The following is a 26,275-nucleotide window of genomic DNA, read 5'->3' on the forward strand; positions in this document are numbered from 1 at the left end:
GTGGAGTCTCTTATTTACTGTGTATACGATTCAGTATTCGTCTTTGTCTCGAGATATAAACAGTATGATAGAGATGTCAATACCATACAGTGAAGTCTATACTGCTGGCTCGGCAACCTGTTTAGAAATCCTGAGTCAGGGTAGTCGTAACGGCTTTTCATTTAAGATCTTACAGACACTGACCCTTGTTTTTCATACAGGTTGCCAAGCCCAGACATACTGTATCGAGTCAAACAATAGCGGTTAATAATGAAGATATATCACCGATATATATGAAGCATCAGACGCAAGGACCTAAGTTCTGGCCTATCATTCAATGAAACTTGAATGGATAACTTTCCCATGCATTTTGCGAGTTAATTAGTGAGTCTTATCGTTTTTATTTCCCTCGACGAATTAGAAGGGACACAGACAGAGACATACGTCTTACTCTTGTTTTCTAGTTTTAGGTGCTTTATCGCTAAAACGAAAAAAACTGAAGCAAAATTTGTAATTTTAGATTTAAAAAAAATCGAGAATGGCAGATTCAATCGCGATCGCGCGCGTCCAGAAAGAACTCAAGGACTTTCAGAAGAAGGGAGGCGACCTGGTGGGAATTCGACTAGGAAACGGCTTTGTACAGTCTTCTACAGTAGCAGGATTAGCCAGAGTAAAGCCGAATGAATAGATCTCGGAGATGGCAGCGACATGATGAAATTCAAGGGCGAAATAGACGGGCCTCCTGACACAGTCTACGCTGGCGGCAAATACAAACTGCTAATAGGTAAAAGATCTTGATTGTAGAACTCGTCGCTAGATTTATTGAAAATTAAGAAATACCGCCGAATTATCCGTTTTCACCTCCGAAAATTCGCTTTACGACGCCGATTTGGCATCCGAACATATCTTCCGTCACTGGTGCCATTTGCTTAGGTGTGCGCGCTCCTTTTTTCTTAAAGCTATGTCTTTCTTAGATATTCTTTCGACAAAATGGGCGGCTGCCATGACTCTCAGAACGGTGCTACTGTCCATTCAAGCTCTTTTAGAGAGCCCCGAACCTGACGATCCACAGGTAAACTTATCAAACCGAAAACAGTTACAGTAATGAACGCAACTTTAGGACGCAGTTGTTGCGGCTCAATTCAACAAGAACCGCGCTTGCTGGGAAGCGACGGCTAAATTCTGGGCTCAGTACCACGCCAGCGCTCCTGGAGCACTAAACGCTACTTACAAAGATTCGCTCGATAAAGTTGTTGCCATGGGTTTTGGTAAGTTGTCCGCTCTTTTCCAGTCATCCAGTTTATCCAATTGCCGCCCTTACTCATTCTGGTCTTTTCAGACAAGCAAAAAGTACTTGCCAGCCTGTCGCAACACGACTGGAACACGGAGAACGCGCTGCAATTTCTGTTCAACTGAAGCCTGTAATTTTGTAATTAAAAAAATAGAAACCGAAACTCTTCACAGCAGAACATCGTGCTGCGTATTCCAACAAAAAATAATAAAATTTGATCAGCGATACCGATCATTTCATCCTTCTTCTTTCTCACCCCCAAACTCAATCATTTCAAATTCACGAAACAAAAAGAAAACAGCAGTTGTAGATCAAAACCCAAGCTACCCGACCTTACTCCTTTCTATTCTCACGCCTTTGATAAAAAACACATGTAACTAGAGTATCCAAAATGAAAAAAAAAGTTCGATTGAAAGTTCAAAATTCTTGATTCAAAATTCCAAAAGTAGCAACGCCGACATGAATATTTATTTATATATATTTACAAAGCTCAGTAAGAAACTTCTGATTGAACATTTCAGTGAATTTAAATAAATGATTAATATGATCATCCTTGTCATCTCACTTTTGAATGTTTTAATTGTAGAAATGTAACGTTTGATGGACAGGGAATTTTCAAATTGGTGGGAGATTCCATGGATTGCTTATTTTGTTTCTCTTTACAAGGTAAAATTGACGGTAAAGACCGTTGAGTGAATTGTTTTATTTTTGAAGCATCCTTTCGACATTTCCGAGTTTTCGATTTATGAGCTGGAAGAATGCCTCGAAACGGACGACCCGCAAAGCAGACTCTTCTTTTCAACCCTTCTCAGCGAGCTTCTACGGTAAGTCCACGTCTCTGGCATAGATTAGCATTTGAAATATTTTCAGAGGTCTCTATCAAAATCCCAAAATCGACCCGTGGAACTTCGACAATTCGCTTCATGAAATCTGCTCGGTGCGTCTTCCCGCTGAGAACTCACTGTTCAACCCTTTGGCAGATCCGACAGTGTCGTTTTTCGATCTCCCAGTGCGCTTACGCATTTGGCTGGTCTACAAGCTCTGCTGTTGGCGCGTCGAGGACGAGCAGTCGATCACGGACGCAATCGAAATCGCCGAAGCGCGGCCTGAATCGCTCGCTGAAGATCGCCACGGAAACCTCTTCTGGTACTTTGGCGGCATTCACCTCTTCAAGCAAATCAAAGAGACGGGCGATTGGAAGACTGTGGCGCGGACGAAGGAGGAGTGGCGGGCATTAAGGGACAAGTACGCGAACTCGACGGACAAGGAGGAAATCTGGTTCCGAGAAACGATCGAGCAAAACTTCGATCCGACCTTGTCCGGAATCGAAGAAGAAACACACACTTGGGCGAGAACGCGGAGGAATCAGCGACTCAAGAAACTAGAAAAACTCAAGGGCAAGAAGCGACGAGCGCGTGTGACGAACAAGGAGCCCCATCCGACGCTGCTTCCGGTTGATCAGATTGAAATACTCGCTCGTGGCGCCGGGTTAATCACCAAACTCGAAAAGGAGCAAAGATCAGCTGAAATCAACGAGGAGGATTTGCATCATTCTTCGTCCAAGTCCGATCAAAGCACTTCGAATTCAGATTCCGATAGTTCGTCCCAATCTTCCACTCACTCATCAGTGAAGAAGAAAAAAATCCAAAGAGAGAAGCTCGTTAATTCGAAGCTGCAAAATGCAGTAAAGCGAAATTCGAATAATCAGGTGCCCAACAGAAGGGATACAAGCTCAAGCTCCAGCTCCGAAGAGGAAGAAGATCAAAAAGAGCGGAGCGGGGCGGAAAGTCCCGGCACCTGGGAATTGCTCCCAGGCTGCTCGGCAACGCGGCCACAGTTCGTCAAAGTCCGCCCCGGCCAGACGCTCGAAGAGGCCGTCAAGTTCCACAAAAATCCCAATGCCTTCTCGCCTCTTGAAAAAGCCAAAAAGCGAAAGCGAAAGAAGGGACAAAACGGAACAAACCCCTCCCCGGCTAAAAAACAGGCGCGAGGACGAGGTCGTCCAAAGAAGGCCAATGCGGGCAAAAAGAACAATCTGCCGACGAAGAAGAAGACCGTTCTCGTTCCCTCCGACGTTTCTAGCGGCTCAAGCGAGGCAAGCGAGTCAGCTGGTGAAGGGAGAAATTCGCCAATTCGTCCCGATTCTAGAGATAGTTCCAGTTCTTCCAGTAGTGGTTCAGAAGAAGAGGAATTTTCCCCAGTGCCCCAAAAGCCACAAGTAAAAAAGGCCAAGTCTACTAATTTAAAGGCTCCAAAAAAGAAACCCGCTCCCAAATCGAATCCGCCCGCTTCTCAAAAGAACCTTACCAACTGGCAAAAGATGCAACTTGTGATCGACACGATTCGCGCGCACCCAGACTCGTGGCCCTTTTACAGCCCGATCACGGACGAGATCGCGCCGAGCTACTCCTCGATCATCCGACGTCCGATGGACATTGAAACCATCGAGGAAAAAATCGCTGCTCGAATTTACTCAACGCCTCGCGAATTCGTCGAGGATGTCTGCTTGATGTTCGACAATTGCCGCCTCTACAACGGCGAGGGAAACGAGTACTCAGAATCTGCTGACGATCTCGAGGCGATCTTCAACGCGCAGATGAAGGAAGTCATGCCGAGTGTGAGTCTCGCCAAGTTCCGGTTTTCAGACGAATCGGGGAATGAAAATCGCTCCTCCGCTTCTTCTAGCTCTGATGAAGAAGAGTTCGATCCGGCTCACTCAAAATCGCAAAAAACAGCCTCTAAATCGTCCAAGGGAGCGAAGGGTCAAAAGAAAGGGCCCAAGAAAATCGCCAATTCAATCTCGAAAACGAAGCAAGTTCAATCTCAAGCTCAAAGGAAGACTCAAAATACTAGTGACACGCGAAAAGTGGGAAAACTCAACATCAAAATTGGCCAGCTAAACGGGCAAAAATTTGCCCGATCTCTTGGCAATTCAAAAACTGCTCAAAAGAAGAAACGATCGTCCTCGTTTTCGAGAGAAAGTAGCTCCTCTTCCGAAAGCAATGACTCCTCCCCTGAAAGACCTGCTTCTCAAAACAAACAGACCAAAGCGCAAAAAGAAAAACTAGCAATCAAAGAATCAAAAAAGTTCCAAAACACTTTGAAGCAAAAGCGCCCAGTAGATAATAGTAAACCTGTCAGCTCTAGTGCCAAGAGCAAGCTCAAGAATCCGCCAAAAAGCGCGAACTTCGTGCCACCTATCCGCGGCCGGCCAAACATAAAGAAGAAGAACGCTCCTGCTCCTGCAGCAATTGCTAAAAAACCGCTCCCAAATCCAAACCATCGAAACAGACCTGATAATTCCGCCTCATCAAGCTCGAGCTCGTCCTCCAGCTCTTCCGGTTCGAGCTCGTCATCGTCTTCTTCTTCGAGTTCTAGCGACTCGGAAGCGGAAGATGCAAAGACGAAGGCACGCACCAGCCCAATGAGAATGTCGACTGAGATCCAATCTGCCAAGAAAACTACGAAAATCGCAATCAACACTGTTAACTCCGAGAAAAACTACGATTCGGACAACAACAAAATGTCTGACAGCAGCCCTTCTCTTCTATCCACCGCCAAGCCAACTGCTGTAGTTCAACCTCAACCTGCCAGAGACTCGAGGTTAGTCTATCTTACGGTTAAGTTAGGGTTTAGTAACGTCCAAAAATTGCTTTACATAATTGTTTCGTTCAGAGAGTCCTCTGAATCACCAATGGAAAGCGCAACGAACTGGGAGCAAGACTACTCGAAAGCAAAAGTAAACCCTGTGTCCCGTGTGCTCGATGCTCAGGATGTCCAGATGGTTGATTCTCCGACGACTATGAAGCGAGTTGCAGAAGTTCAAGACGCGATTTTGGAGATGAATGAAGATTTCAAAAACTCGCCTCAGGTAAAGGAATCAGTAGTCTATTCCTCGATTTCATTCAAAATCTACAGGTACCGGACAAAAGTGACGAAGTTTCTCTTTCTTCCTCGAAATCGGAGAGGAAGCGCTCATCCGACTCCTCTGACAAGGACTACAACTTGACCAGCGAGCAGATCGAACGCGACTCGGAGCTCTACGGGAATTCTTCAGCAAAGAAAGAGTTGCCCAAGGAAGAGCTACAGACGCCTTTGTCTAGTGACAGCTTCAAATCAAAAATTCCAGAAAGCAGCTTCGTTATCAATCAAGAGCAAAAGTACGTTCTTTCTTCAATAATCTTTTTTAATTTAATTTCAAGAAAAATCGTCACTGAAACGAACCCGGCAAGAAGCAAAAGTCCAGTTTGTGAGAGAAAGAAAAGCACAGAAACCCACACCCCTCAAAATCCGAGTCTCAAAGTATCGCAAAGTGACAAGATCGCAAAAGAGTCAACACCGGAAAATACCGCGAAAACGGCGCAGCATCCTCTTCCGATTCAACCGCCGAAGCTGCTAAAAGAAGAAACAGCTTTTTCAAAGTCATTTGCTGGGCAAACTCAACCGCGCTTCGGAGTCCCACATCCTGGGCTTGACGCTCCTACCGTTGTTCCTAGGTACTCAATTTCGGCGAAATTCAATTGTCTAATCATATTTTCTTATTTTAGCTACTTGTCTGGGTACACCCGCGTTCCCTCTCCAAAGAACAACGAAGCATACGCTCCTGCCGTTTCGATCAGCGCTTCTTCCAGCATTGCCCCTTCTTCTACCACTATCCCCTCCTTATCAAAGTCAACTATCCCGAGCCTCCCCCAGCCATCTCCATCGACTCTTCCGCCAGCGCAACCGAAACCAACTCGCGTGATCAGCACGGCTACTGAATCGTCGCTTCTCCAAAATGCTGCGACGCACGAAATCGTGAAATCAGCGGCCGCTGCTGCTGAATCATCGCTGCGCAATCATCTGTTGGCTCCGCATCGTGCGGTTTCGACGTTTGATTATCAAAGCACAGCGAACGGAACGGCGCTGAATCAGGCTTTGCCCGATCGAAGAGCCCAGCTCTCGCTGCCCCACTTCCCGATTAATATTCCCGCTCCGCAGAACAGTGCCACTCAGAAAAAGGTACTAAACATAAACTCAAAACCTTATCTAACGTATTTAAAAACAAGGAAAGTGGCGCTCTGCCCCCGACATTCCCGGGACATCCAGCTCTGGCAAGTGGATTCCAGCAGCGCCAGGAACGACCGTTCTTCCCTCAACTGGGCGTCTCCCCAGCTACGGGCCCTGTTGGTTCATCTCTTCATTCTCAAAATCCTCTCCAGGACTTGCAGAATCTATCTTCTTATCCTCAACTGCTCCACCACCATCCGCACATGATCAACCACGCGCCGCAGGTAATACCTTTTTTCTGTCTTCCTTGATTTCAATTTCCTCTTCAGGGCGTTCCTAATCCGGGTTTGATCGGACTCGCGGGTTTCCATCCTCCCGGTCTTGGCCCAGCAGCATTTGGCGCCGCCGCTGCTGCAAGCACCAGCCGCTCAAGCTCCAATGGCACTTCTCTTCCTCATCATCCATCTATGCCGTTAGGTCCAGTGTAGAAAAATAATCTGCTAAATTTTCTTTTCGAAATTTCATTTACTCAAATATTTAACATATTCTGGACTATTTTATTTCCGCTCAAAATTAGTTAAATGAAAGATCAAATCTATATCTACCAGTTCCTTAGCTTAGACGAGCGGGATAGCCTTAAAAACGAGCACAAGCCCTGTTTGGTTGTTAGCGCTTATCTGTTTGAAACCCTGTCCTTTTTGAACGTTGTCGGCGTTTGACAATTATCAAGTTTCTTTTTGACAAGGAGCGATAAAACGCAAATATTGAGTGGTATTGCATCTGCTCGGGTGATTCCGAATTATCCAAATATTAAATCACACAATCACTTCATTCAATTTTCAACGCTGAAAAAAGGCATGTATTCGTCGCAGCTGGGCCCGTACGCGCAGTTTGGCTACCCTTGGCCGCACCATCCCAACGCCAATCCAAGACGCTGACGAAAAAACACAGAACTATTCAATTAAAATTCTATTCATTTAAAATCTTAAAAATACAAAAAAAAACTACGAACCAGCCTACATTCAACTTATTTCTTTCTTTTACTACTTATTACCCGTCTCTTTTCCTTTACCGCTTTTTGCTAATTTTCTAAGCAAAACTACCAGTACAGTACGACTCGTTTTTTTCCCGAAAATACAGAATCTTTACTGTTTGAATTCAATTCTATTTTATTCCATCCGTAATTACTCTCTTTCGTTTCCAGTCGATAATAAATTTAAGAAAATATTTCATTATTTTTTCTGCCGCTTTTCTTACAAATTTTTCCGTTTCATCCTTTTCTTGAATTTAATTATTAATATATTACACAAGAGCTACTGTCAGTTACAGTAGCTCTGGCTCTACTTATCCAAGTTTTCAAAGCTCAACGCTCCTTCTTCTTATTCACTGACTGTAACTTTAATCTGCGACGAGCAATAAAAAGTAAAGGCGCCGGGTAAAATGTATTTTTATTTTATCACTCAAGTGCAGTGAATCTGGGCTATTTTGGGAAGGGTGACTTTTAAGAGAGAGAGCAGCTGTGTTTTCTCTTTCGCGGAACATCTCCTGATAGAATCGCTGGACTCTTGTCCCTTGGAGCCAGGACATAGATATTCTCCTTTTCTATTCATGCATCTTGCCTTTTTCGCTTTCCATTTCCTTTTTTTTCAGAGAAACACAATTTCGTGAAACTCCATTTTCAAATTTACATGCCAATTTTTTCTCGCGGAATATTCTTTTTTAACAAAATCACTTTTCAAAGGTAACATTTTTCTTTAAAAAGACAGTCTATTTTCTTAGAAATTTGAATTTATCACAAACTTATTATTCGAAAAATGACCCCTCTTTTTGTATTTAGGAAAGGCGTTCTTTTGAGAAGCAGTCTTCCTTGATTTCAAGTGTCATTTTTCAATTATAATTTTTCAAAAAAATTCAAAAGCTTCTGAATGCAAAAATTACTGCGCGTTCTTTATCCAGATTTGCGTGATTTCGAATGATTGTTCATTTTTCGGATTTATTTAATTTTGTTTGATTTCATTTCCATTCTGTAAAGAAAGAAAAGAGCGCGTTTAATTAACGAGCTGTCAATTCTGTCTGTGATTTTCCGTAATTCCAAATTAACAAACAGTCCAGTCCTCGCTTTTGGCTCTTGCCCCGCTATTTTTCGCAGCGAAAGAAAAAGAAAAAAACGATTAACTCTCTTATCGATTTGGACAGGAGAGAGAAAGAAAGAGAGACGCGTACTAATTTGATACACGGCCCACAATACGCAAATTGAACTACAATGGCCAGCACATTCAAAATAGCTGACTAGCGCTCAATTTTCAACTCTTCAATTTTAGCAGCTCCATTTCTTTATTTTTTTTCATTGTTCTCATTTTGAAACGGTCCTTTTTCAATAAGAATTTTTGAAAATAAAATGAATCGTGTATGTGTTTTTCTGTCGTTTTTTTTAATCTTTATTGCAGCCGCCCGGGCTGAGCTCATCTCTAATCCCCTCTCTCTCTCCGTCTTAATCTCTCTCTGCCTCAATTCTCGGAAGAAAAAAAAGAGGAAGGGTCGAGTCCGAGGCGCCTGTCGCTGGCGCCAGAAAGGTGAAATCTGTGACGCTGCTGGTTTAACAGATGTCAGTTTCTGGTGCTTCGCTAGGTCCTCTCTAAAAGGCTCTTTCTCTCTCTCTGGTTATTTCTCTAGTTTTTCATTTTCGAAAAGCTGCTGCGTCGAGGAGCAGAGGGCGACGAGCTTTGAGCCACCAGAGATCACGAATTGGACCTTTCAAGGATGCGCTCCACGGCGCCAAGCAGCGGCACTGGCGCCCCTTACTCTTGTTGAGGTCGACCGTTTTTCTTTCTCTCCCTCCTCAAGGCGGCCGTTTTTTCTCGCCACTGGTTTTGCTCAAACTTTGAAGCGCCCTCTTTTCCCCTTGTTTTTTTCCGAATTTCCCCGCTTTAATTTTTTTCCCATTGAAAATAAATTTGAAATTGAATTGCTTTTTTGCTCTTTTCTGGCTCTTTTTTTGTGTTGGTCTCTTTCTCTAGCAGCGTTTTTGACACTTGGTTAGCCCGGGTGATGACTTGTCATTAGAAAAGGGTTACTTCCGGACTAATTTCCGCGTGTTTACTCGGAAACAGGTCCATCAAGACAAATAAGGCGACTTATTGGACCGTAATTCACCTGATTTTTGATACTTCAGAACTCTGTAAATAGCGGTGGTTGGTTTTGGGGCCCGCTTGCGGCCAAATGGGAATATGCTACTCGTTGGACAATCAGGAGGAAGGCAGGCCAACATCGCAGGCGAACCAACAAAACCGAGCTTACTCTACCAAGATTCCAACAAAGGTAACAAAAGTAACGCGCCCCCCTACCGCGCGCCCGATTCTTTTCTATCTCAAAATTAGGGCTAAGCTTCTTCTACTTCATTAAGGGTATCTGGGCTCGCCAGCCTGTGTGAGAACTTGGACCAGGGTTCAGATAGAGCGGTTTTGTATTTAAAAAGCCGCTTGTTAGAACTCTTTCAGAACCCTGACTCAGATGCCGAGCCCAGAAAGAGGTCCCCTAGCTAAGTTTTTCAAAAGAATCTTCTCATCAAATTAAAGTTTTTCAATGAATTCTGAATAGAAAAGCTATAATTTTTCTCTTACTTGATTTCCAGAACTTTGCTATTTTTTATTTCCGAAAACTGCTTTCTTTTTTGCTATTTCCGGGCGGCAATAATTAGCGTAAATAGAGTAGCTAATCGCGCTATTTGGCTAATCAAATCAAAAATTTTGAAAGGCGGCGCAGAGACACTTAAAATTATTTCCGGCAAAGCAAAACCGTGCCAGCCGCGGCGGGGAACTAACAATCCGATCAAAAGCAGCACTTTCTCACTTTCATTAGTGCATGCTTCATTTATTTTTTAAAGAAAATGCGCCTAGGAAAAGAAAAATACTCGAAAAGGGAGAGTTCGGGAGTTCAAACTCACCGTGCGAAAAAAAACGCTTGTTATTTTTCGCCCCCGTTGGGCTTTTTCTTTTTGTTGTCGAGTTTTTTACTTGTCCCGCTGTGCTTTCTTGGAAGGGTGCAGTGGCGCCCTGCTGAGCGGAGACGCGCTCCTTTATGAGGCCTATTGCCACCCCATAGCGGACGGAGACGATCACTGGGCTAGATCCTTAAGACTGCCTCTTTATACTTCCTACCTTTCCTCGCGCCGTTTTCAGCCATTTCTATAAATAAACGTTTCGCTTTTAAAAGCAGTTTTCTCCCAAAGTTTACATACGAAAAAAGGTGATGTCCTAACATTTTTTGGCGAAAACGGAGTATATTTGAAAATCATGGATTTAGTTGGGCGACACCCTTAAATTTCGAATATCTACTTCCAAAGGAAAAGGTTCAGCCTTTGGGCTACGTGCCCCTGAAAAGTCTCCATTACGGTATTATTTCTTCAGCCTGTTCTTCTAAAGTTAGAATAGTGAGATCCTTATTTCAGTATCAAATTAACCAGAAATTAGGGGGTCGACTATGTGAGCTTTTCGAGAAAAGCCTGAAGAAAAATACCCTAGAAATAGCCATTTTCTTGCTGTTAACACTGTTAAAACTGTAGTTTAAGGGGGCAGCCCTCGTACGCGATGTCTAAAATCCGTTAAACTTATCTATTCTTTTCAGGCTCGTCCAGACTTGCCAACTTACATCGCTTTGTACAGCTACCATGCTCGGACTGAAGACGACTTGTCTTTCGAACAGGTTTGTATCAGCCACGATCAGTGGCGATAAGACGAGCCCTGAGCGAAAGTTGAAGAGTTGTTACTTAGGGCGACCATCTGCGAATTCTGGACAATACGCGCGGCGCCTGGTGGCTTGCTGAGCTACTCTTGTCCAAAAATCATAGTAAATCAATTAAACGGCTCGATAATTCTAAAACAAGCTCGTTTAGTCGGTCAGCAGGGCTACATCCCCTCCAACTTCGTCGCCAAGCTCAACTCCAACGAGAGCCATCTTTGGTACGTCGGACGCATCCCCAGACAGGCAGCCGAGCGACAGTTGATGAACAATCACAACTCCATTGGAAGCTTCTTGATTCGAGAGTCTGAGTCCAGACAGGGCGACTTTTCACTCTCCGTCAGAGATGTAGACGATGTCAAGTTATGGTTACGACGCCCTTAATTCTTCTTAAATATGTAGAAATATCCTGTTTAGAAACCTGAGTCAGTCTACGAGGCTTTTTATTAGAGCTTTTTTAGAACCTGACTCAGGTCTCTACACAAGTTATCGTTGAATCTAGAGTCAACCCCATTAAATTGAATTAGTTCTGAAACGAGTATTACTGTATTTGCTCCCTTCGGACTGAAAACTCTCCCGAGAATGATGAGAGTCGTCGAAAAATAAAAAAATCAATCTGGCCAGAAATCGACCAGATTTATCTGTAGACCATTGATTTTCCTTTATTTTTCGTTGTTGATTTACAAGACAGCGGCGTACAAACAGGGTCTAACCAGCAGCGAGCATTACAAGATTCGGAAATTGGACGGAAACAGCGGAGTTTATATTGCCAAAAGGGTCGTCTTCCCAAACTTACAGGAACAGTTCTTCTCGATTTAAGGGGACAGCCTTTAGTTCTTCAGAGTTTTTGAGAACTGACTCAAGTTATTAGTACAATACTACCAGTCGAACGCGGATGGACTGTGCTGCCAGGAAAGTGCTCCAAAAGAAAAAGAAAAGAGCGCTCTTGTGAAGTCAACCAGGTTGCACAAGGACTGCTCTATCCGTTGATCCTTTAGTGTTAGCCTACTCAGCCAAATAAAGAGCGAATAACTTAACCCGCTTAAAGAATCATCCATTTTTTAAAATTACAAAGCCGAAATAAAAAGCGCCGTGAATAAGCGATCTGGAGTCGACCTTTCATCGTCTCAATTTCGAGTTAATCCTCGCTCATCAACCATCTGGCTCCCAATTCCCATTCTAGCGATACACAACAGGGCGGTTCTTTAAAAAGCGGGTACTACCGCTAATGGCCGCCAGCATATGCTCAAACACTTATCTCCAGTTGCCAGTGTTTGTCCCTCTCTTTTCATCGCAGCAACTTTCGCAGCCAAGCTTCCCTCTCCAACGCCAAATTTACTCTCCTTCTTGACCACCTTCTAATATTTTCAGCGTCATTTTTCTTCACATTTCTTTCTTTCGGGATCACATTTTCTTTGGCCGTTGGTATATTATGAGTAGATGGACTGGGCTCGGGAACCCTAGCCTGTATAGGCTGCCGAGCCTAGAGTAGATGGGTATCCCCTTAATCTAGGATTAGGCAGCCTAATTTAGGCTATCAATAGGCTATTGATTCCTTTCGACTGTGTACAGTCTGAAGAGTGAAATCGAGATGCTAGAGTGAAGTGGTTTTTTCTTTCGAAAGCGCATTTTGAAATGAAGTTTCATCAAAAACCCAAATTATTGGAAACAAAAAGAAAAAGTGACAAAAATGAAGATAGATTTCGCGGCGCGAGCACAGTCTTGAAACTCGAGGGAGAGAGCGAAATTGGTCCATGATTGAAGGTTTAATGACGTATAATTTGAGCAATTTGTGGCTCCCCTTCTTTCGCTGCTGTCTAAGCGAGGACAGCACCGCCGAGGAAAAGTAATTCAATTTAAGCAATATACGCCGTTCATTAACCTGAGGGGAACGAGAACAAATGCACGCCATTCTTAATTCCACCCGGAGACAAGCTATAAAGTTGAGCTGCATTCATCAACTCCCAAATTAGTGCTTTCTATAATTAACCACTCTACTCCAACTCGCGATAAAAAAATACCGAACATTGCCTCCCTGGGATAGTGGCATCAGCCAATTTGAAATTCCCCTTTTCAGGAAAAAAACAACAAAAAAAAATCCACGGCGCGGCATAAAAGGGGCGGTCAGCTGGAAATTTTGGTAAGCAGAGTGGAGCAAAATCCGCTCATCGATCAAAGAAGATGAGTCGGGATGTGGATGCTCTCCGCGCCCGGATCAACAGGCTCAATAAATCAAAAAATATCGCAATAGCCAATTTTGTTATTATTTATTTAATACTGCGCTAGGGCGGGCAACTAAAGCAGAAACAACTAGCACGGGGGTTGTCTTGGGAATGGCCCTTTGATTGGAAAAAATAGCGAAATTCTCCTCCTCTGATTTTTAGGGTTTTGCCAGTAGCCAGCTTATTAGGCATGTTTTCTGAGCACTTGAAAAGTTGACCTCGTCGGTGGCGCAGACTGAGAACGCACCGATTACAGAAGGCTTGAGCTACAGAGATGAATGGGAGATCCCGAGGGAGCAGTTAACTCTCCACCGGGAGATCGGATCAGGCAGGGGTCGTCAACAGGAGTAACTACCGGTATTCCAGATGCAACAAATCAAAAGAAATTGACGTTGACGAGCCCGTGCTCTAGGCCAATTCGGATGCGTCTACGAGGGACAGTGGAATGGAACGCATCAGGTCGCGATCAAACAGCTCAAGAAGGGGATGATGGACTCGCAGGACTTTCTGAGGGAGGCAAAGATCATGAAAGAACTCAAACATCCGCGACTGATTCAACTTTACGCCGTAGGCAGCGGTTTTGAAACAGCTTTATTTTCTATAATTTTCTATCGAACTACTGAAAAAACCTCTGTAAAGTGACTGTATCAGAACCAATTCTCATCGTTACCGAACTCATGCCAAACGGAGCGCTGAACAAGTTCTTGCAAACTCCTGTTGGCCAGACATTATCGCAAATGGTAAACTTTTTATTTTAAAAATTTAATTATTAATAATTCATTTTTAAAAAAGGAGCTGATGAGTATGGCTGAAATGGTGGCGGACGGGATGAGTTATTTAGAGTCAAAGAACTTCATCCATCGCGATTTGGCTGCGCGCAACATCTTGGTCGGCAACCACAACATTTGCAAAGTTGCTGATTTCGGCTTGACGCGAGTGATGGTTGGCGCGGATGACTACCAGCCCAGGGACCATCAAGGTAGACTCTAGCTGCCTGAACCTATCTTAACTCGTCTCTAGCTCGTTTGCCAATAAAGTGGCTGGCTCCAGAGGCGGCTCATTACAACAGATTCTCGACGAAATCGGACGTTTGGGCGTTTGGCATCGTCCTAATGGAGATAATCACGCGCGGAAGAGTTCCCTACCCCGGAATGAGGCACCAGGGCTTAGATTTTTTTTCTTTTGAGCTTACAGTTACGAAACGGGCGATATTTCATTTTTCGATATATAGAGATATAGAGATATAGAGATATATAATAGAGATGTTGGCACAAGCTTGTCTGTAATAACATCGCTAAATCGATCAGCTTTTCGAGTTCTTTGTTCGGCCAACAGGCGAAAAATGGAATCTTTGTATTAAACAAGCACTTTTATTAACCGCCTAAGCCTCTTGAAGCAACACAGAAGTACTAGAAAAGATCCAAATTGGATACCGTATGCCCAAGCCAATCGACTGTCCCGAGGTAGGAAAAAAAACCAGCTCTCTTCCTTGATTCCAATCGATCACCTTCAGCACTTGTACAATATTATGCTGGAGTGCTGGCAGTCGCAGCCGGAGAAGCGGCCGACCTTCGAAACGCTCATGTGGCAGCTAGAAGACGGGGCGCCCGAGTCCGGCTACCGAGAAGCCGAAATGTTCATGCGATGAAAAAATACGTCTGCCTCGTTTCTTTCCTTTTTAGCAATTTCAAGTCTATATCCAGTTTTACCTCTTCCTTCTTTTTTCTGTAGTGCAATTTTTCCAATACTTTCTGTAACTTCTCTTTTCTGTCGTAAACTGTCATAAATGCCCTTCAAATAAACACAAAGATAGACAAAGCAAAAAGAAAAGACACGTCGAGGAGTTTTATTTTGCAAAGATTCTAGTGGCAGTGAGAGCTAGAGCCTCGGCGTCGTCGAGGCTGTCCGGCAAGTCGCTTTTGATGACAGGTGGTAGCAGGAAAATGAGAGTTGCGGAGAGCAAAGCGATCAGGGCGAAAATAGGAGTGCTGGTTCCGAAAAATGAGAGGATGAGCGGCGCGCAGGTCGAGCTCAAATTGCCGAAGGCACTAGAGTTTGGCTGAAATCGACAGTTTAAATGCATGACTTACAGTAGGGCAGACATCGCTCGAGCCCGGATGAAAGTGGGAGAGACTTCGGAAACCATGGTAAACATGTAGGACATGTAGCTTTGAATCATGAGTTTGGAAGCGACTCCAAAGACGAGTTTCGGAATCCAGAACTCGTCTCCCTCTTCGTACTTTTGCAGCACCAACATGATCATGAAAAAGGCCGACGAAGCGGAAAGAAAGAAGGCGATTCCTTTTCGCCGAATTCGTTTCAGCAAAATCGCGTTGTAAGAAATCCTCAGCGGCCCTTCCAAAAGGACCATCACCGCGAAAGTCACGTAGATGCAGCAGTGCATTTGGCCAGTGGCGAAAACGATGTTGTACCAGAGGAGCATCGCGCAAGAACTGAAGAAAATTATAACAAGGAAGAAGAAGGAGGGGTCTTACTGTATCCAAATGAGGATGAAAAAGCGTCCGGAAACGGCTGTTCTTTTTAAATAATTACAGATCGTTTCTTCTTCGTGCTTTTCGCTCGGCGATTTGGGTTTCAGCGCTTGCAGTTGTTCAAGAATGGAGCTTCGCTCGATTTGAACGCCGTTTGTCTTGGCGATTTTCATGATCCAGTCGACTGCTTCCTCGATTCTTCCTTGCTCGAGGAGCCAGCGCGGGCTCTCCGGATAGTAGAAAATGTAGAAGACGGCAATCAGCATTGGGCTCGAGTAGACTTTGAAAGCCAGTCGCCAGTCGCGAATAAAGTACGTCACTAGAATCAGCCAGAAGACGCTGGCAGTCCACATGCCCGAGTTGACAAGCCCGATCATCCACTTCCAGGACTTCTTCGACAGCTCCATCATGTTCGGATAAGAGCCCAAGGCGGACACGCAGATTCCAAGCACGCAAGAGCAAATCTTGAACTGAAGACTCGTCCCGGACGTTACCAAGCCTAAAACACACATTTTTCTCCATTCAAAGATTTTTGGCAAACCGAAATAGGCGAACATCGACATTAGCGCATAAAAAATCGCAGTTTTTCTCCGCCCAAATGCATCATAAACGATTCCGTTGAGCAGAACTCCAATCGAAGTGCAAAATAAAAAATAACTTTCGATGGGTTCCAAAATCATTCCTTTTCATTTCTTTTTTTATTATATTTTGTGAGCCCTTATTCTTAAAATGGTTGTTCGATGAGCCGCATCTTCGCAAAGGAAATTGAATTCATTCGCGTACGAGCTTTCCATTGAGCACTCCTGGGCGCAGGAATCGCTCGAGTTGCGAGCGATTCTTGAACTTGAAGAATTAAAATCGAAAGAATACTGAAAAAAAATCCGATAAAAAAATTCATCGAAAATTAAATTGCTTTACCTGCTCGAGTATTTTATTATTTTCATCGCACGCGTGGTCGAGTTCTTGGCCGAAGAAAAGGTTGTGGAAGTACAGTCCTTGCAGTGGCAGGATTATTACTGTATTGATAACTAGGAAATAATGTCAAATTTCAAAGCAATATCCGAATATTTACAAAGTGAGCGTTTCTGAAAGTAGCCAGTTCCCCAAGTTTCCTCCAGAAGAAGATCCATTCTGATTTGATTCTATTTTCTCTTCTGATAAAAAAAAGATATAGATTGAACAACTTCGTTGATATAATCTGTTGACTCAGGACAATTATCCGAAAATGAGTAACAAGGAGTTTAATTCTGGCAAATTTCCAGGCTTATTATTTTTTATTTTCTTTTCGTTAAAGCTGAAAATCGAACAATGGAAGATGCGACAGACATGTCTGTCTCGGCCGATGTTTGCTTTTGACGAAATTGCAGAATACACAGCACAATTTCGTAGACTGGAACACTGAAAAAAAAATCAAATGAACCGAACTACCAAGGTCATCTAGAACTTTCTCCTCACGTCACGCCCTTTTTTCCCCGCAGCGCTAAAACTGCCTTTTGAAAAGGCCCTTTTCAGCGGAAGCAATTTCTTCTCCTGCTTCTAATTGCTTACAAGTCAACTTGGCAAAAATCTACGACAAGACCGCAGCCTTCCATTTTATCCGCTATCTAATGAACCATTTCCTCTTGCCGTGTAATATTATGTCATGATTTTTTTTTTCGACGATTGTTTGATTTTATTTAAAAAAAGAAGAAAGTTTTGGCCAGAGAATTTTTTTTTTTCAGTTTCGGTTGGGTCTTGCTGGTCGTTTGTTCTGGCCCTTGTTGTTGGCTGGCTTCTTTGGCTGGCGCCTTTTTGGTGTTCGGTACTTTCGGGTTGTAGTCGTACTTGGCGTGTATTTAGTTGTTGTCGGTGTTGTTGTCGTTGTCGTGGTCGTGGTCGTGGTCGTTGTTGTGGTGGTTGAAGTGGTGGTAGTTGAGCTGGTGGTGGTTGGTTCTGGAGTAGTGTACTTATTGGTAGTTGTGTAGGGATCAGTGGCGGTCGTGTAGGAAGCGGTGGTGGTGGGTTCAGTAGTGTAGTCAGTTGTGTAGACGGAAGTCGCAGTAGTCGGCTCAGTGGTGATATCGATGTAGGGGCTTTGGGTGGTTTCTTCAGTTGTCACTCCTGTTAATGTAGACAGGGTTGTTTCCTCGTACGGCATCGTTGGCGGAGCAACTGTAGTTGTCGTTTTGTACGGCGCCTTGGTCGTGGTTGGTTTGTAGGGATTTGGGGGAGTTGTTGGGTTGTAGGGATCGACCACTTGCCCGGTAGAGCTGTAATACGGGTTTTCGGGAACTTCACCGGGAATCTGATTGATGCAGACGTTTTCCATTCGCTGCAAATCGTTCATCAAGTGGTTCATTCTTCGCTGCCACGAGCCGAGTTTCGGGCATTTTGACAAAACATCGTCGTTGAGAGCGCCCAACGCGAACTAGAAATGGAGACCGGAAACGTTGAGTTTATGATTACCTTGCTGCAGATTTTCTTCAACCGATCGAGCTGCTTCTCGCTGGCCATTGGCGACTTGAGAGCTTTCCCTTCGAAGCCGTTTTGTTCGTTCGCATTTCGCATCAACGCGACGATTAACGCAAACTCGCGGTCAGCATCCAAAAGAGATTCTTCCAGAACTTCTGTTTCACGTCGTTTTCGATTGCCGTAATTGGCCGAGTCGGGGTTGTAGCCGCTCACCATCGCAGGCGGAATTCGGCACTTTCCAACAGCCAAGTGGTGCAGCGCGTCGAACAAGACCTGAGTTTTTGGAAAAGAAAGAAAAAACGAACGAAAATGGTACCTTTGAAATTCGATGCTCGTACTTGCCGATTTTGTCGATTGGCGGATCGCAGACGTAGGCAGTCTCCATGTAGAAGTTGCAGCGATCGATGGCCTTGGTGACTTTCTCTTCGAGTGTCATTGAGCTTGGATATTGCGCCTGGGCGACGGAAGCTGAGGCGAAAAAGGCGAAAAGCTTCATTTTCAACTTCGGAATTTCGACTTTGGAAATCAAGGAAGATTCTCTCTCAACTCTTATCGAGTTGCAGATGATGGTTAAGAAGGAATGAGCGAGGCTTTTATAGAAGATCGAATGAGGAAAAGCGATTTCACGCATCTTTAGCTCCGGTGGTGGTGGTGAACAGAAACTAGACAAACTCTCTCATTAGGGCCACATCGTCTACGTAGAAAGGGCGATTGCCAAATTCATTACACAACTTTAATTTGCCGAGATGGCCACTATCGAAAGGTCGCTACCAGTAACGTTTCATGGAAAATTATTCAAACATTTTCAAGAAGGTTAAAAATATCATCTTCTTGGAATGTCCTTCTGAACGGCACTTCAGAGAAAAAAACGCTCGCTAGAAACAACAGACTGTATAAATTGTATTATTATAATTCAACAGCAAACAAAACAGGATTCCAAAGCCAGAACAGGGGACAAAATAAATCTCTAGAGGACCAGTAATAACAACTCAGTTTTTCGACCAGGCCCCGGGTCCAAAAGGTCCGGAACCGAGGAAACTGATCTAAAGAAGATATCAAGCTTCAAGCCCATCAAAAACTGCGAGTTGAACCAGGAATGGAAATCTGAGCGGCACGGCACGGCGGCAAAGCACGGAGAAGAAAATCTGGTTGCGGCATTGCGGCACCTTCAGCCCCGTACATAGCCCTGATACATGTCGCCTAAATTGACCTTATTTTCATTTACTTGCAGTTTTGTTCTGCATTTTCCAACAAGGACACTTCCTACTGGTTTGGATTGTCGCTGGACAAAGAGAGCGATCGTCTCAGCTGGGTTGAAAACACGAACGGAGAGCTCTTTCCAAAACTTTCCAACACTCATCCCCTTCTTTCAACGATTCTAGCGCTCGGAGCGGTGCATCCAGTCCGCGGGCCTGCAGTTCGGCTACAAATGGTACCCCTCAAAATGCGACCGCGAGTTCCGCTACATTTGCCAAGTCTAATCCCCTTTTTGTAAATCTGCTACTTTCACTTGTTCTACCACCTGCCGCAATCTCTTCAAACTGTACATCGATAATAAAACAAAGAGCAAAATAGCTGTTTCTGTTTTGGTTCGCTTCTGGACAGGAGCTATCTCTTCCCCGCTATAGTAATAGTCTACTGCAAAATGTAAAAAAAATGAAAATAATTTTCACAATTTTTATTTTCACGATCACGTGTTTGTTATAAAGGAATGATTGTTTTTTCAGTCATCGAGTTCTAGTCAGAGTAACTGAAAAAGCTTGAGGCAGAAGATACCATTTTTCGGTTTCCATGTTGAATTCTTCGTTCACTAACTCAAGAAACTCGCTGTTGTCTCCATAATAGACGAAATCTTGGTAGCTGTTGTAACAGTCTTTCATCATTTCTTCATCGGCGTAGAATTCTCTTGAAACTGGAATTCTGATTTGAGAGCCGGAATGGTCGATGAGCGTGTTTTGGAGAATGAATTCGGAGTTTTCGATTCGGTCCAGCACCATTTGGTGGAAAAGTATTGAAGAGTCGCGATTTAGATAGACGCCGGTGACGGTAAGGGGACGGGAGAAGACGAAGTTGCCGTGGAGGAGGACTGAATTTTTAATTTTTGATTTTTAGCTTTGAATTTTTACCTTGCTCGAAATCAAAATTGGCATCCATCGAAGCGCTTGAGTTTTCTCTGATAATTTGCAATCCACTTCTATTCAAATAAGTCTTGAATTTCAATCTTCTTAGAAGCAATTCAATTTCGTTCGTTTGAAATTTTTGTTCTTCAAATTTCGGATTGAGGTTGAAGCCAGCCAAACTCCGCGGATAAATCACCATTGTCAGTTGAGTGAAGATTTTTTCAATAGTAAAAAATCTTTCCATTTCCCGATCTCCAACTTTCAAATCATTTTTGAGTGCCCATCTCAAAAGCACCGAAACTGAAATGGGAACGCAAAGATCGCTTTCTTTTTGGTTTAAAACATTCTTCGTCACGTTCTTGAAGTCGAAATTGATCTGTTTTGTCAGTTTCTGTTTTATACTGGCCATTGCAGTTGATTTCGTCAAATTCGGATCGTCCAAGCAAAAATCAGAAGACGCGTTTTCAAGAGAAATGATTTTTGACAAGTTTTGGATGCCTTCGGTTGATGGTTTTCTTTTCTTTGAGAGCCAGCCAGCATTGCAAGTCTAAGAAAGATTTATTTTTTTATAAGAAAGTTAAGACTTACCTCAAGTTCTTTTTTGATGATTTCTTTCTCTTTTTCTTTGATCGGTTTGAATAAAAGAGTCCAGGCCGTCGTCGACTCGCAAAGGATAAAAATATGAAGGAGAGATTCATCTCTTCCGTAGTGTCCGCCTATCTGCTGGCTATAAGAAAAGGCAGGAGACCCAGCATCTACGAAAAAAAATATAAAACACGAGAATTTTCAAGAAGCTCAAAACTTACATAAACAACTGAAATTTCTAAATCTGTTTCCTGTCCTCGCGTAACCCATCTCCCGATAACTCTCTCGTCCAGTTATTTCGTGAATAATGCTGAAATCGATCCACTTGGCTTCTCCATTTTTCAAAAGGACATTTTCCGGCTTCTCATCGAAATGCGAAATTCCAATTTTGTCCAAATACTCTTCTCCCTCTTTGACGCCAATCGCAATTTTCTTCCTTTCTTCCAAATTCAAATCATTATTCTTCAATTTGCTTCTCAAATCCGAGTCGCATTTCTCCATAATCGTAATCCAGCCAGCACAATCTTCTTTCTCCAAGTCGCTGCTCAAAAAGACTTCGATGTTGCAGAAATTTTTGATCACGTTTTTGTGAAAAGGAATCAATCGGGCATCATCTCTTTCTCTGTCTTGGGCAATTTCGTATTCTAAGAAATAAAAAGACAATAAAAAATAAAAAATTACCTTTCGAAAGATGAATTTCAAAGCCCAATTCTTCATCCCCCACAAACAGCGCCGGATCAAAAGCCTGAACCCGAACAGCAGATTCCAATTCTCCGAATTTTTCTTCCAAAACAATCGCTTCTCCTCCAGCTGAAATCTTCTGAAGAGAAGGGTCGAGAATCCATTCTCCGGTTTCTTCTTTTAATTCCGAACGTTGAATTTTTCGTCCTTCGAAGCCTGGATTTTTGTCGAGAATCGTTTTTTGAAATGAATTTATTGCCCATTCTTCCTGAATTTTTCGTCCAGTAATTAGGACAGTTCCAGATAGTTTTCCTTTTCCATGTTCGAAAATGACCTCCTCCCATGCAGCACAACCATCATCTTCAAACTGCATTCTGTCCAGCGACAAAATCAACCTGTCCAAATCATCTCTGCTCGTCGTTCTCTTCAATCTCTTTGGAAACTCTTCCAGCCATTTCTCAACAACTTCTCTTGTCAGTTCTTCTGGATGAGTTGAAACTTGCATTTTGTATACAGAGCGATAACCAAATTTCCGAAAGAGTGATTTCAAAATATTTTTCAATCGCGGAAGATCATAAACCAGCGAGAGACCGCACTCTTGACTCTGAGTTTACGACATATTTTTATTATCACAATTCAAAGTAGGGAAAAATCGACAAAAATGTGCAATTAAATCAATTTGAAGACATTTGGCTTTCAATTTTTCAAAATATTAATTGTCGCTATTTCGATTCTAATTTATAAAAACCAATGCAACAATCACATGAATATTTGGACGAAAATATTAACATTCGCAGTTGCAAGTTCAAATAGCTAAAATCGCAAAGGGTGAAAACTTGGCAGAGGATTTGCCTTTTTTCGCCGGTCAATATTTGACTCTGGAAAGGGTACCCCTTTACCCCATAAAAGCTTCATCTCCCCAAGAGCTTCATCTGCCCAGGCTAGGGAAATGAAGCCTATCCGATTCTACCCAACTGTCGTAATTTGGCATGAAAGTGCGGGCGAAGCCGCTCTCCTCCAGAACTAACTACAGTTAGACTAAGTACTGTCTTTTTCCATTTTGCCACAAAAGAATAACTTTAAAGTTAATCATACTCTTTAGCATCAAGATTAACCCTGGATTGAAAATTACCAGATGAGAAAATCTCTCGAGGGCCAGTTATACAATATCGCTAGAATACCGACCCGATATTTTGACCCAGCTGTCGTCAGGATTTGGCTCGATCGGGATGTTCGCTGATTTCTAGTCCGAAGGTCCCGAGTTCGAATCTTGTCATGAGACTCGTTTGACGATGATTAGCCCTCGTCCTGGGAAACGAGAAAACTGAGGGTGAAGAATGATGGCAACGCCAGTAAGGAAGCCATCAAAGAAGAAGATAATAAGCACCATAGCTGCCGATTATGATAGAAAAACGCGAAAAATATGAACCTGAAGCGAGAGATCGACGAAAGAGAATTCCAAAACTCCTCTCTCAACAACAAATCTTTTTCAATTTTAAAACTCTGGAGAGCTTGTTTCTCGACCAGGTTTGCTCTTGCAATTACAGTAGCATATCAAGTGTCATTTTATAAAAAAAATCGAGGCGTATTCTTCAACGGAGAATCTCCATTATTTCGAGCTTTTGGGAAAAAAGGGACGCGTGATGCAATCGTTTTTGCAATCTGAAGCTTATCACCACGTCAGCTGTAAACTTCGACTTTTAATCGCCTTTTTCGCCTTTTTTGAAATTTCAAATTCGCTAAATTTCAAATATTTTGAAAAGGAAAAAGATGGAGTTGATCAAATGGGTAGAGAGTTTTGAAGGAAGCGTTTTTGACAAAAGAGTCGAAATTCAAGAAACCAAGTTTGGAAAAGGACTCGTCGCTGTGGAAGATTTGCCAGCCGGAATCACGCTGCTCCAAGTGCCCAAAGATGCGATTCTAACTGTATCGCATGCAGTAAAAGACGAAAAATTAGTTCAAGCGCTTGAAAAATCGGATCTTGTTTTCAACGGCTGCGAAATCTTGGCGATCTATTATCACATCAAGTAACTATAAAACCAATCGTCTACTATCAACTATTCTTAATTTTAATTTTCTACCAACGAATGAACAAAGAAAATTCTAGCGCTGAAGATCCAAATGACAAGTTCCATTTGTATTTCTCCGGTTTGCCGAAAGAATTCTCCTCTCCGATTCTTTGGACGCCAGAAGAAGTGGCAAAATTACCATTTGGTCTTTCGAACAGCATCAAAATAGTCCAGGTAAACCTACAGTAATTCCCGTTCAGTAATTAACACGACCAAACAAGAGTAGGATAAATAAAATAGCCGCGGCGCTAAATTTCGACGAAAAGAAATTCGCGAAACATTTTTGCGCGATGTTCACGAGGGCGTTTTCGTCGAAGATCTCGGCTCCAGAAACGAGTGATTCTTTACCCACGTGGTTCTCAATGACCGGGGGTGAAACTGCTATGGTTTGTCCTTTGGTCGACTTTGCTAATCATGGCTCTACTCGGAACAGAGACGCTATTGTCTGGTCAGGAATGGGTTCATCTTCTTTTTGGAGATTCGGAAAATGAGTTAGCGTAGTGACACCCTTAATGCATTTCGTATAATTTTCAATAATCAAAGGAATGAACCCAAGTCGGGAATGGACTACGAGAAGAGCGCGACATATTTGAAAACAAAGAATGCCATTCCGAAAGGTCACCGACTAATGCACCTCTCATTGAGGCTTAATCTAATACTTCAGGCTCCGAATTATGCATTTCATATGGATTGACAAAAGGAGATGATGAGCTATTCATGGCGCATGGATTCTGCGAACGTCCTGGCTAAATTGGTTCCAAACATTTTTCCCCAAAAGTTATCATAGCGACACCCTTATTTTCTTTCGCCAAAAAGGAGCTGGAAACCAAAATTTTGGAACCAAGAAAAGGGTTAATAAACACAGCGTCGTACAAGTGGAGCCAAAAGACATCCTCCTTTCACTAGAACCCTCGCGAAAATTGGCCCTTTGGGCGTACGCAAAGAAAACTTCGAAGAAATTCCTCAAGTACAACTTCTCGCTCAAGGGACCATCGGAAGATCTCTTCTTTGATCTGGCAATCTTATCTGGCGCCAAAGCTGCTCAAGTTAAGAAGATGCAGCAGACGGGGAGCAAGGAAGAAGATATTCAACTTTTGGTTGAGAAAACTAAGTGAGTTTCTTTTCTCGATGAATTATCATCGCGACACCCTTATGTTCCCCTAACCCTAACCTTACCTAACGCTAACCCTAACCCCTTTGTAGGCAAATGATTGTCAAAGTGATTCGAACGAAACTGAAGCAGCTGTACATGATGGACAACAAGGAATTTCCTGGCAAAGAAATTCGACTTGTTCACTGCGAAATTCTGCAGCGCAATTTGCTATTCTAAATACCGACTGAAATAAAAAAAATACTCTAAAGAAATAAATTTCAGTCAAATCAAACCCGGATTTATCTTCTTATTTTACAAATCAAGAGCATTACCGCTTGAGTTTTGAATTTGTTGACCTTTTTTATGCAGCGGGGAAAATTATTAGCTCGCCGGCGAGGAGCAGAAGCTAGTCAGAAGAGAATTAGCTTTTTTCACTTCAGGAGAGTTGAGCAATTTTTAGAGATAAATAAAAAAAACTTACAATTGTTCAATTTAAAACAGAAAAAGGATGAAGCTTTCTTTGGCCTTGTTGCTCGGCGCCGATGCCCTCGGAGCGGGAGATACTTCCCAGTGCGAGAGAGTCCAGGCCGCTTTCCCCGACTGCGCATGCATGAACATCGCCTGGAAGGGATCCAAAGTGTCCAAATCCTTGGCCGGTTCTGCCGAGAGCGAGCTCTTCCAGATCGCCATCGCCAACAACGCTGATGGCGTCGCCGATACCGCTTTCAACATCCGAGATCCCACCTCGCCCAACTACGTCAAGGACTACACTTTCTACATGATCTTCAAGCGAGAGTTCTGCGGCGTCGACTTCCTCAACAAAGTCGGCGACGGAACCATCAAGTTCAACTTCATGGACCACTACGCTGCCTACGACAGCTCCGTCGTCAACACTTACTTCCAGAACCACAAGAACATCGACACCCTCTACCCAGACATCGTCGGCTACCCAAGCGTCCACAAGAACCAGGAGGCCGCCGTCGTCCAGGTATACTTAAATATTCCCTAGAAGAAGAGTCTTTTCAACCTGATCTTTTAAGGGTTTCACCCTCGATACCCTCCAGGCCTCCAACTGGCCCAACGGCAAGGCTGTCAACGATTTGCCAACCGCCAAGGTTAACGGTCAAATCGTCCCTAACACCAAGAAAGACATCGTCTACGTCATGGCCACTGGTCTCGAAGACGTTGTCTGGAAGACCGACAGTGAGTACTCATAGCAATTCAAATTCTAAAGATATTTTTTCAAGGACTTTCCTGCATTCTCCGAAGCATGGTCGGTGTCCGACCATGGGACAAGGCCGGCAGCGAGCCAAACCACACCGACGATGCCGAATGCGTCAGTATGGCCAAGATCTTCTGGTAAAGAAAGACAGAGAAGCTTCTTTTCCCGACAATGATACATACAGTGTCCTCAGTATTCTGACCCTCCTCGTTCTTCCTCGTTGATTTCCTGCATTTTTAACCTTTTCACTTTTTTTTCTGTAATTGTTCATTTCTCGCCGGCTTGCCCTGTAAACCAAAAAAATCGCAAAATATGAGTCAATAAAGTTGTTCGTTTGTAAAAAA

At 43.3% G+C, this 26,275-nt stretch overlaps 10 protein-coding genes and 1 long non-coding RNA gene across 11 annotated transcripts; 6 read left to right on the forward strand and 5 right to left on the reverse strand.

Moving 5' to 3' along the window:
* Positions 1–469: 469 nt before the first annotated feature.
* Positions 470–1,822, forward strand: LOC145710460 (ubiquitin-conjugating enzyme E2 K-like). Its single transcript, XM_081788216.1, has 6 exons — positions 470–602; positions 665–763; positions 814–912; positions 954–1,051; positions 1,100–1,247; positions 1,319–1,822. The coding sequence occupies exons 1-6, from the start codon at positions 518–520 to the stop codon at positions 1,393–1,395; spliced, it is 606 nt and encodes a 201-aa protein (XP_081644342.1). The 5' UTR covers positions 470–517; the 3' UTR covers positions 1,396–1,822.
* A 12-nt stretch (positions 1,823–1,834) lies between these two features.
* LOC145710449 (uncharacterized) lies at positions 1,835–7,700 on the forward strand. Its single transcript, XM_081788204.1, has 10 exons — positions 1,835–1,936; positions 1,985–2,094; positions 2,141–4,873; positions 4,946–5,141; positions 5,189–5,430; positions 5,473–5,766; positions 5,818–6,271; positions 6,319–6,543; positions 6,589–6,736; positions 7,115–7,700. Exons 1-10 carry the CDS (start codon positions 1,871–1,873, stop codon positions 7,195–7,197), a joined length of 4,551 nt encoding a protein of 1,516 aa, XP_081644330.1. The 5' UTR covers positions 1,835–1,870; the 3' UTR covers positions 7,198–7,700.
* Positions 7,701–9,409: 1,709 nt separating this feature from the next.
* Positions 9,410–15,032, forward strand: LOC145709367 (tyrosine-protein kinase Src42A-like). Its single transcript, XM_081787049.1, is given in 12 exon segments — positions 9,410–9,577; positions 10,883–10,960; positions 11,029–11,104; positions 11,151–11,372; positions 11,841–11,906; positions 13,430–13,546; positions 13,631–13,789; positions 13,858–13,958; positions 14,011–14,197; positions 14,239–14,374; positions 14,615–14,681; positions 14,732–15,032. Coding segments are annotated over 12 exon segments (1,443 nt in total). The 5' UTR covers positions 9,410–9,478; the 3' UTR covers positions 14,867–15,032.
* Positions 15,033–15,064: 32 nt separating this feature from the next.
* LOC145709368 (solute carrier family 22 member 7-like) lies at positions 15,065–16,359 on the reverse strand. Its single transcript, XM_081787050.1, has 4 exons — positions 16,252–16,359; positions 15,714–16,209; positions 15,309–15,671; positions 15,065–15,266 (listed from the first exon to the last, which is right to left on the reverse strand). The coding sequence occupies exons 1-4, from the start codon at positions 16,271–16,273 to the stop codon at positions 15,065–15,067; spliced, it is 1,083 nt and encodes a 360-aa protein (XP_081643176.1). The 5' UTR covers positions 16,274–16,359.
* Positions 16,360–16,411: 52 nt separating this feature from the next.
* Positions 16,412–16,974, reverse strand: LOC145709369 (uncharacterized). The gene is made up of 3 exons (XM_081787051.1): positions 16,783–16,974; positions 16,629–16,738; positions 16,412–16,579 (listed from the first exon to the last, which is right to left on the reverse strand). The coding sequence occupies exons 1-3, from the start codon at positions 16,838–16,840 to the stop codon at positions 16,412–16,414; spliced, it is 336 nt and encodes a 111-aa protein (XP_081643177.1). The 5' UTR covers positions 16,841–16,974.
* Positions 16,975–17,363: 389 nt separating this feature from the next.
* On the reverse strand, positions 17,364–18,718 carry LOC145710452 (uncharacterized). Its single transcript, XM_081788208.1, has 3 exons — positions 18,478–18,718; positions 18,156–18,434; positions 17,364–18,117 (listed from the first exon to the last, which is right to left on the reverse strand). Exons 1-3 carry the CDS (start codon positions 18,655–18,657, stop codon positions 17,428–17,430), a joined length of 1,149 nt encoding a protein of 382 aa, XP_081644334.1. The 5' UTR covers positions 18,658–18,718; the 3' UTR covers positions 17,364–17,427.
* Positions 18,719–19,880: 1,162 nt separating this feature from the next.
* Positions 19,881–21,027, reverse strand: LOC145710454 (uncharacterized). Its single transcript, XM_081788210.1, has 3 exons — positions 20,870–21,027; positions 20,288–20,828; positions 19,881–20,247 (listed from the first exon to the last, which is right to left on the reverse strand). Exons 2-3 carry the CDS (start codon positions 20,688–20,690, stop codon positions 19,889–19,891), a joined length of 762 nt encoding a protein of 253 aa, XP_081644336.1. The 5' UTR covers positions 20,691–20,828; positions 20,870–21,027; the 3' UTR covers positions 19,881–19,888.
* Positions 20,840–22,066, reverse strand: LOC145709371 (uncharacterized). The gene is made up of 3 exons (XM_081787052.1): positions 21,548–22,066; positions 21,088–21,510; positions 20,840–21,036 (listed from the first exon to the last, which is right to left on the reverse strand). Exons 1-3 carry the CDS (start codon positions 22,050–22,052, stop codon positions 20,840–20,842), a joined length of 1,125 nt encoding a protein of 374 aa, XP_081643178.1. The 5' UTR covers positions 22,053–22,066.
* An 836-nt stretch (positions 22,067–22,902) lies between these two features.
* On the forward strand, positions 22,903–24,145 carry LOC145710459 (uncharacterized). The gene is made up of 3 exons (XM_081788215.1): positions 22,903–23,574; positions 23,655–23,790; positions 23,838–24,145. Exons 1-3 carry the CDS (start codon positions 23,318–23,320, stop codon positions 24,105–24,107), a joined length of 663 nt encoding a protein of 220 aa, XP_081644341.1. The 5' UTR covers positions 22,903–23,317; the 3' UTR covers positions 24,108–24,145.
* On the forward strand, positions 24,143–24,979 carry LOC145710467 (uncharacterized). The gene is made up of 3 exons (XR_014135045.1): positions 24,143–24,233; positions 24,281–24,727; positions 24,820–24,979. It is a non-coding gene; the product is annotated as an uncharacterized LOC145710467 (long non-coding RNA).
* Positions 24,980–25,182: 203 nt separating this feature from the next.
* On the forward strand, positions 25,183–26,275 carry LOC145710456 (uncharacterized). Its single transcript, XM_081788211.1, has 3 exons — positions 25,183–25,697; positions 25,750–25,912; positions 25,957–26,275. The coding sequence occupies exons 1-3, from the start codon at positions 25,218–25,220 to the stop codon at positions 26,070–26,072; spliced, it is 759 nt and encodes a 252-aa protein (XP_081644337.1). The 5' UTR covers positions 25,183–25,217; the 3' UTR covers positions 26,073–26,275.

The sequence above is a fragment of the Oikopleura dioica genome, chromosome XSR (genome assembly GCF_907165135.1).
Source record: "Oikopleura dioica chromosome XSR, OKI2018_I68_1.0, whole genome shotgun sequence".
Taxonomy (NCBI): Eukaryota; Metazoa; Chordata; class Appendicularia; order Copelata; family Oikopleuridae; genus Oikopleura; species Oikopleura dioica.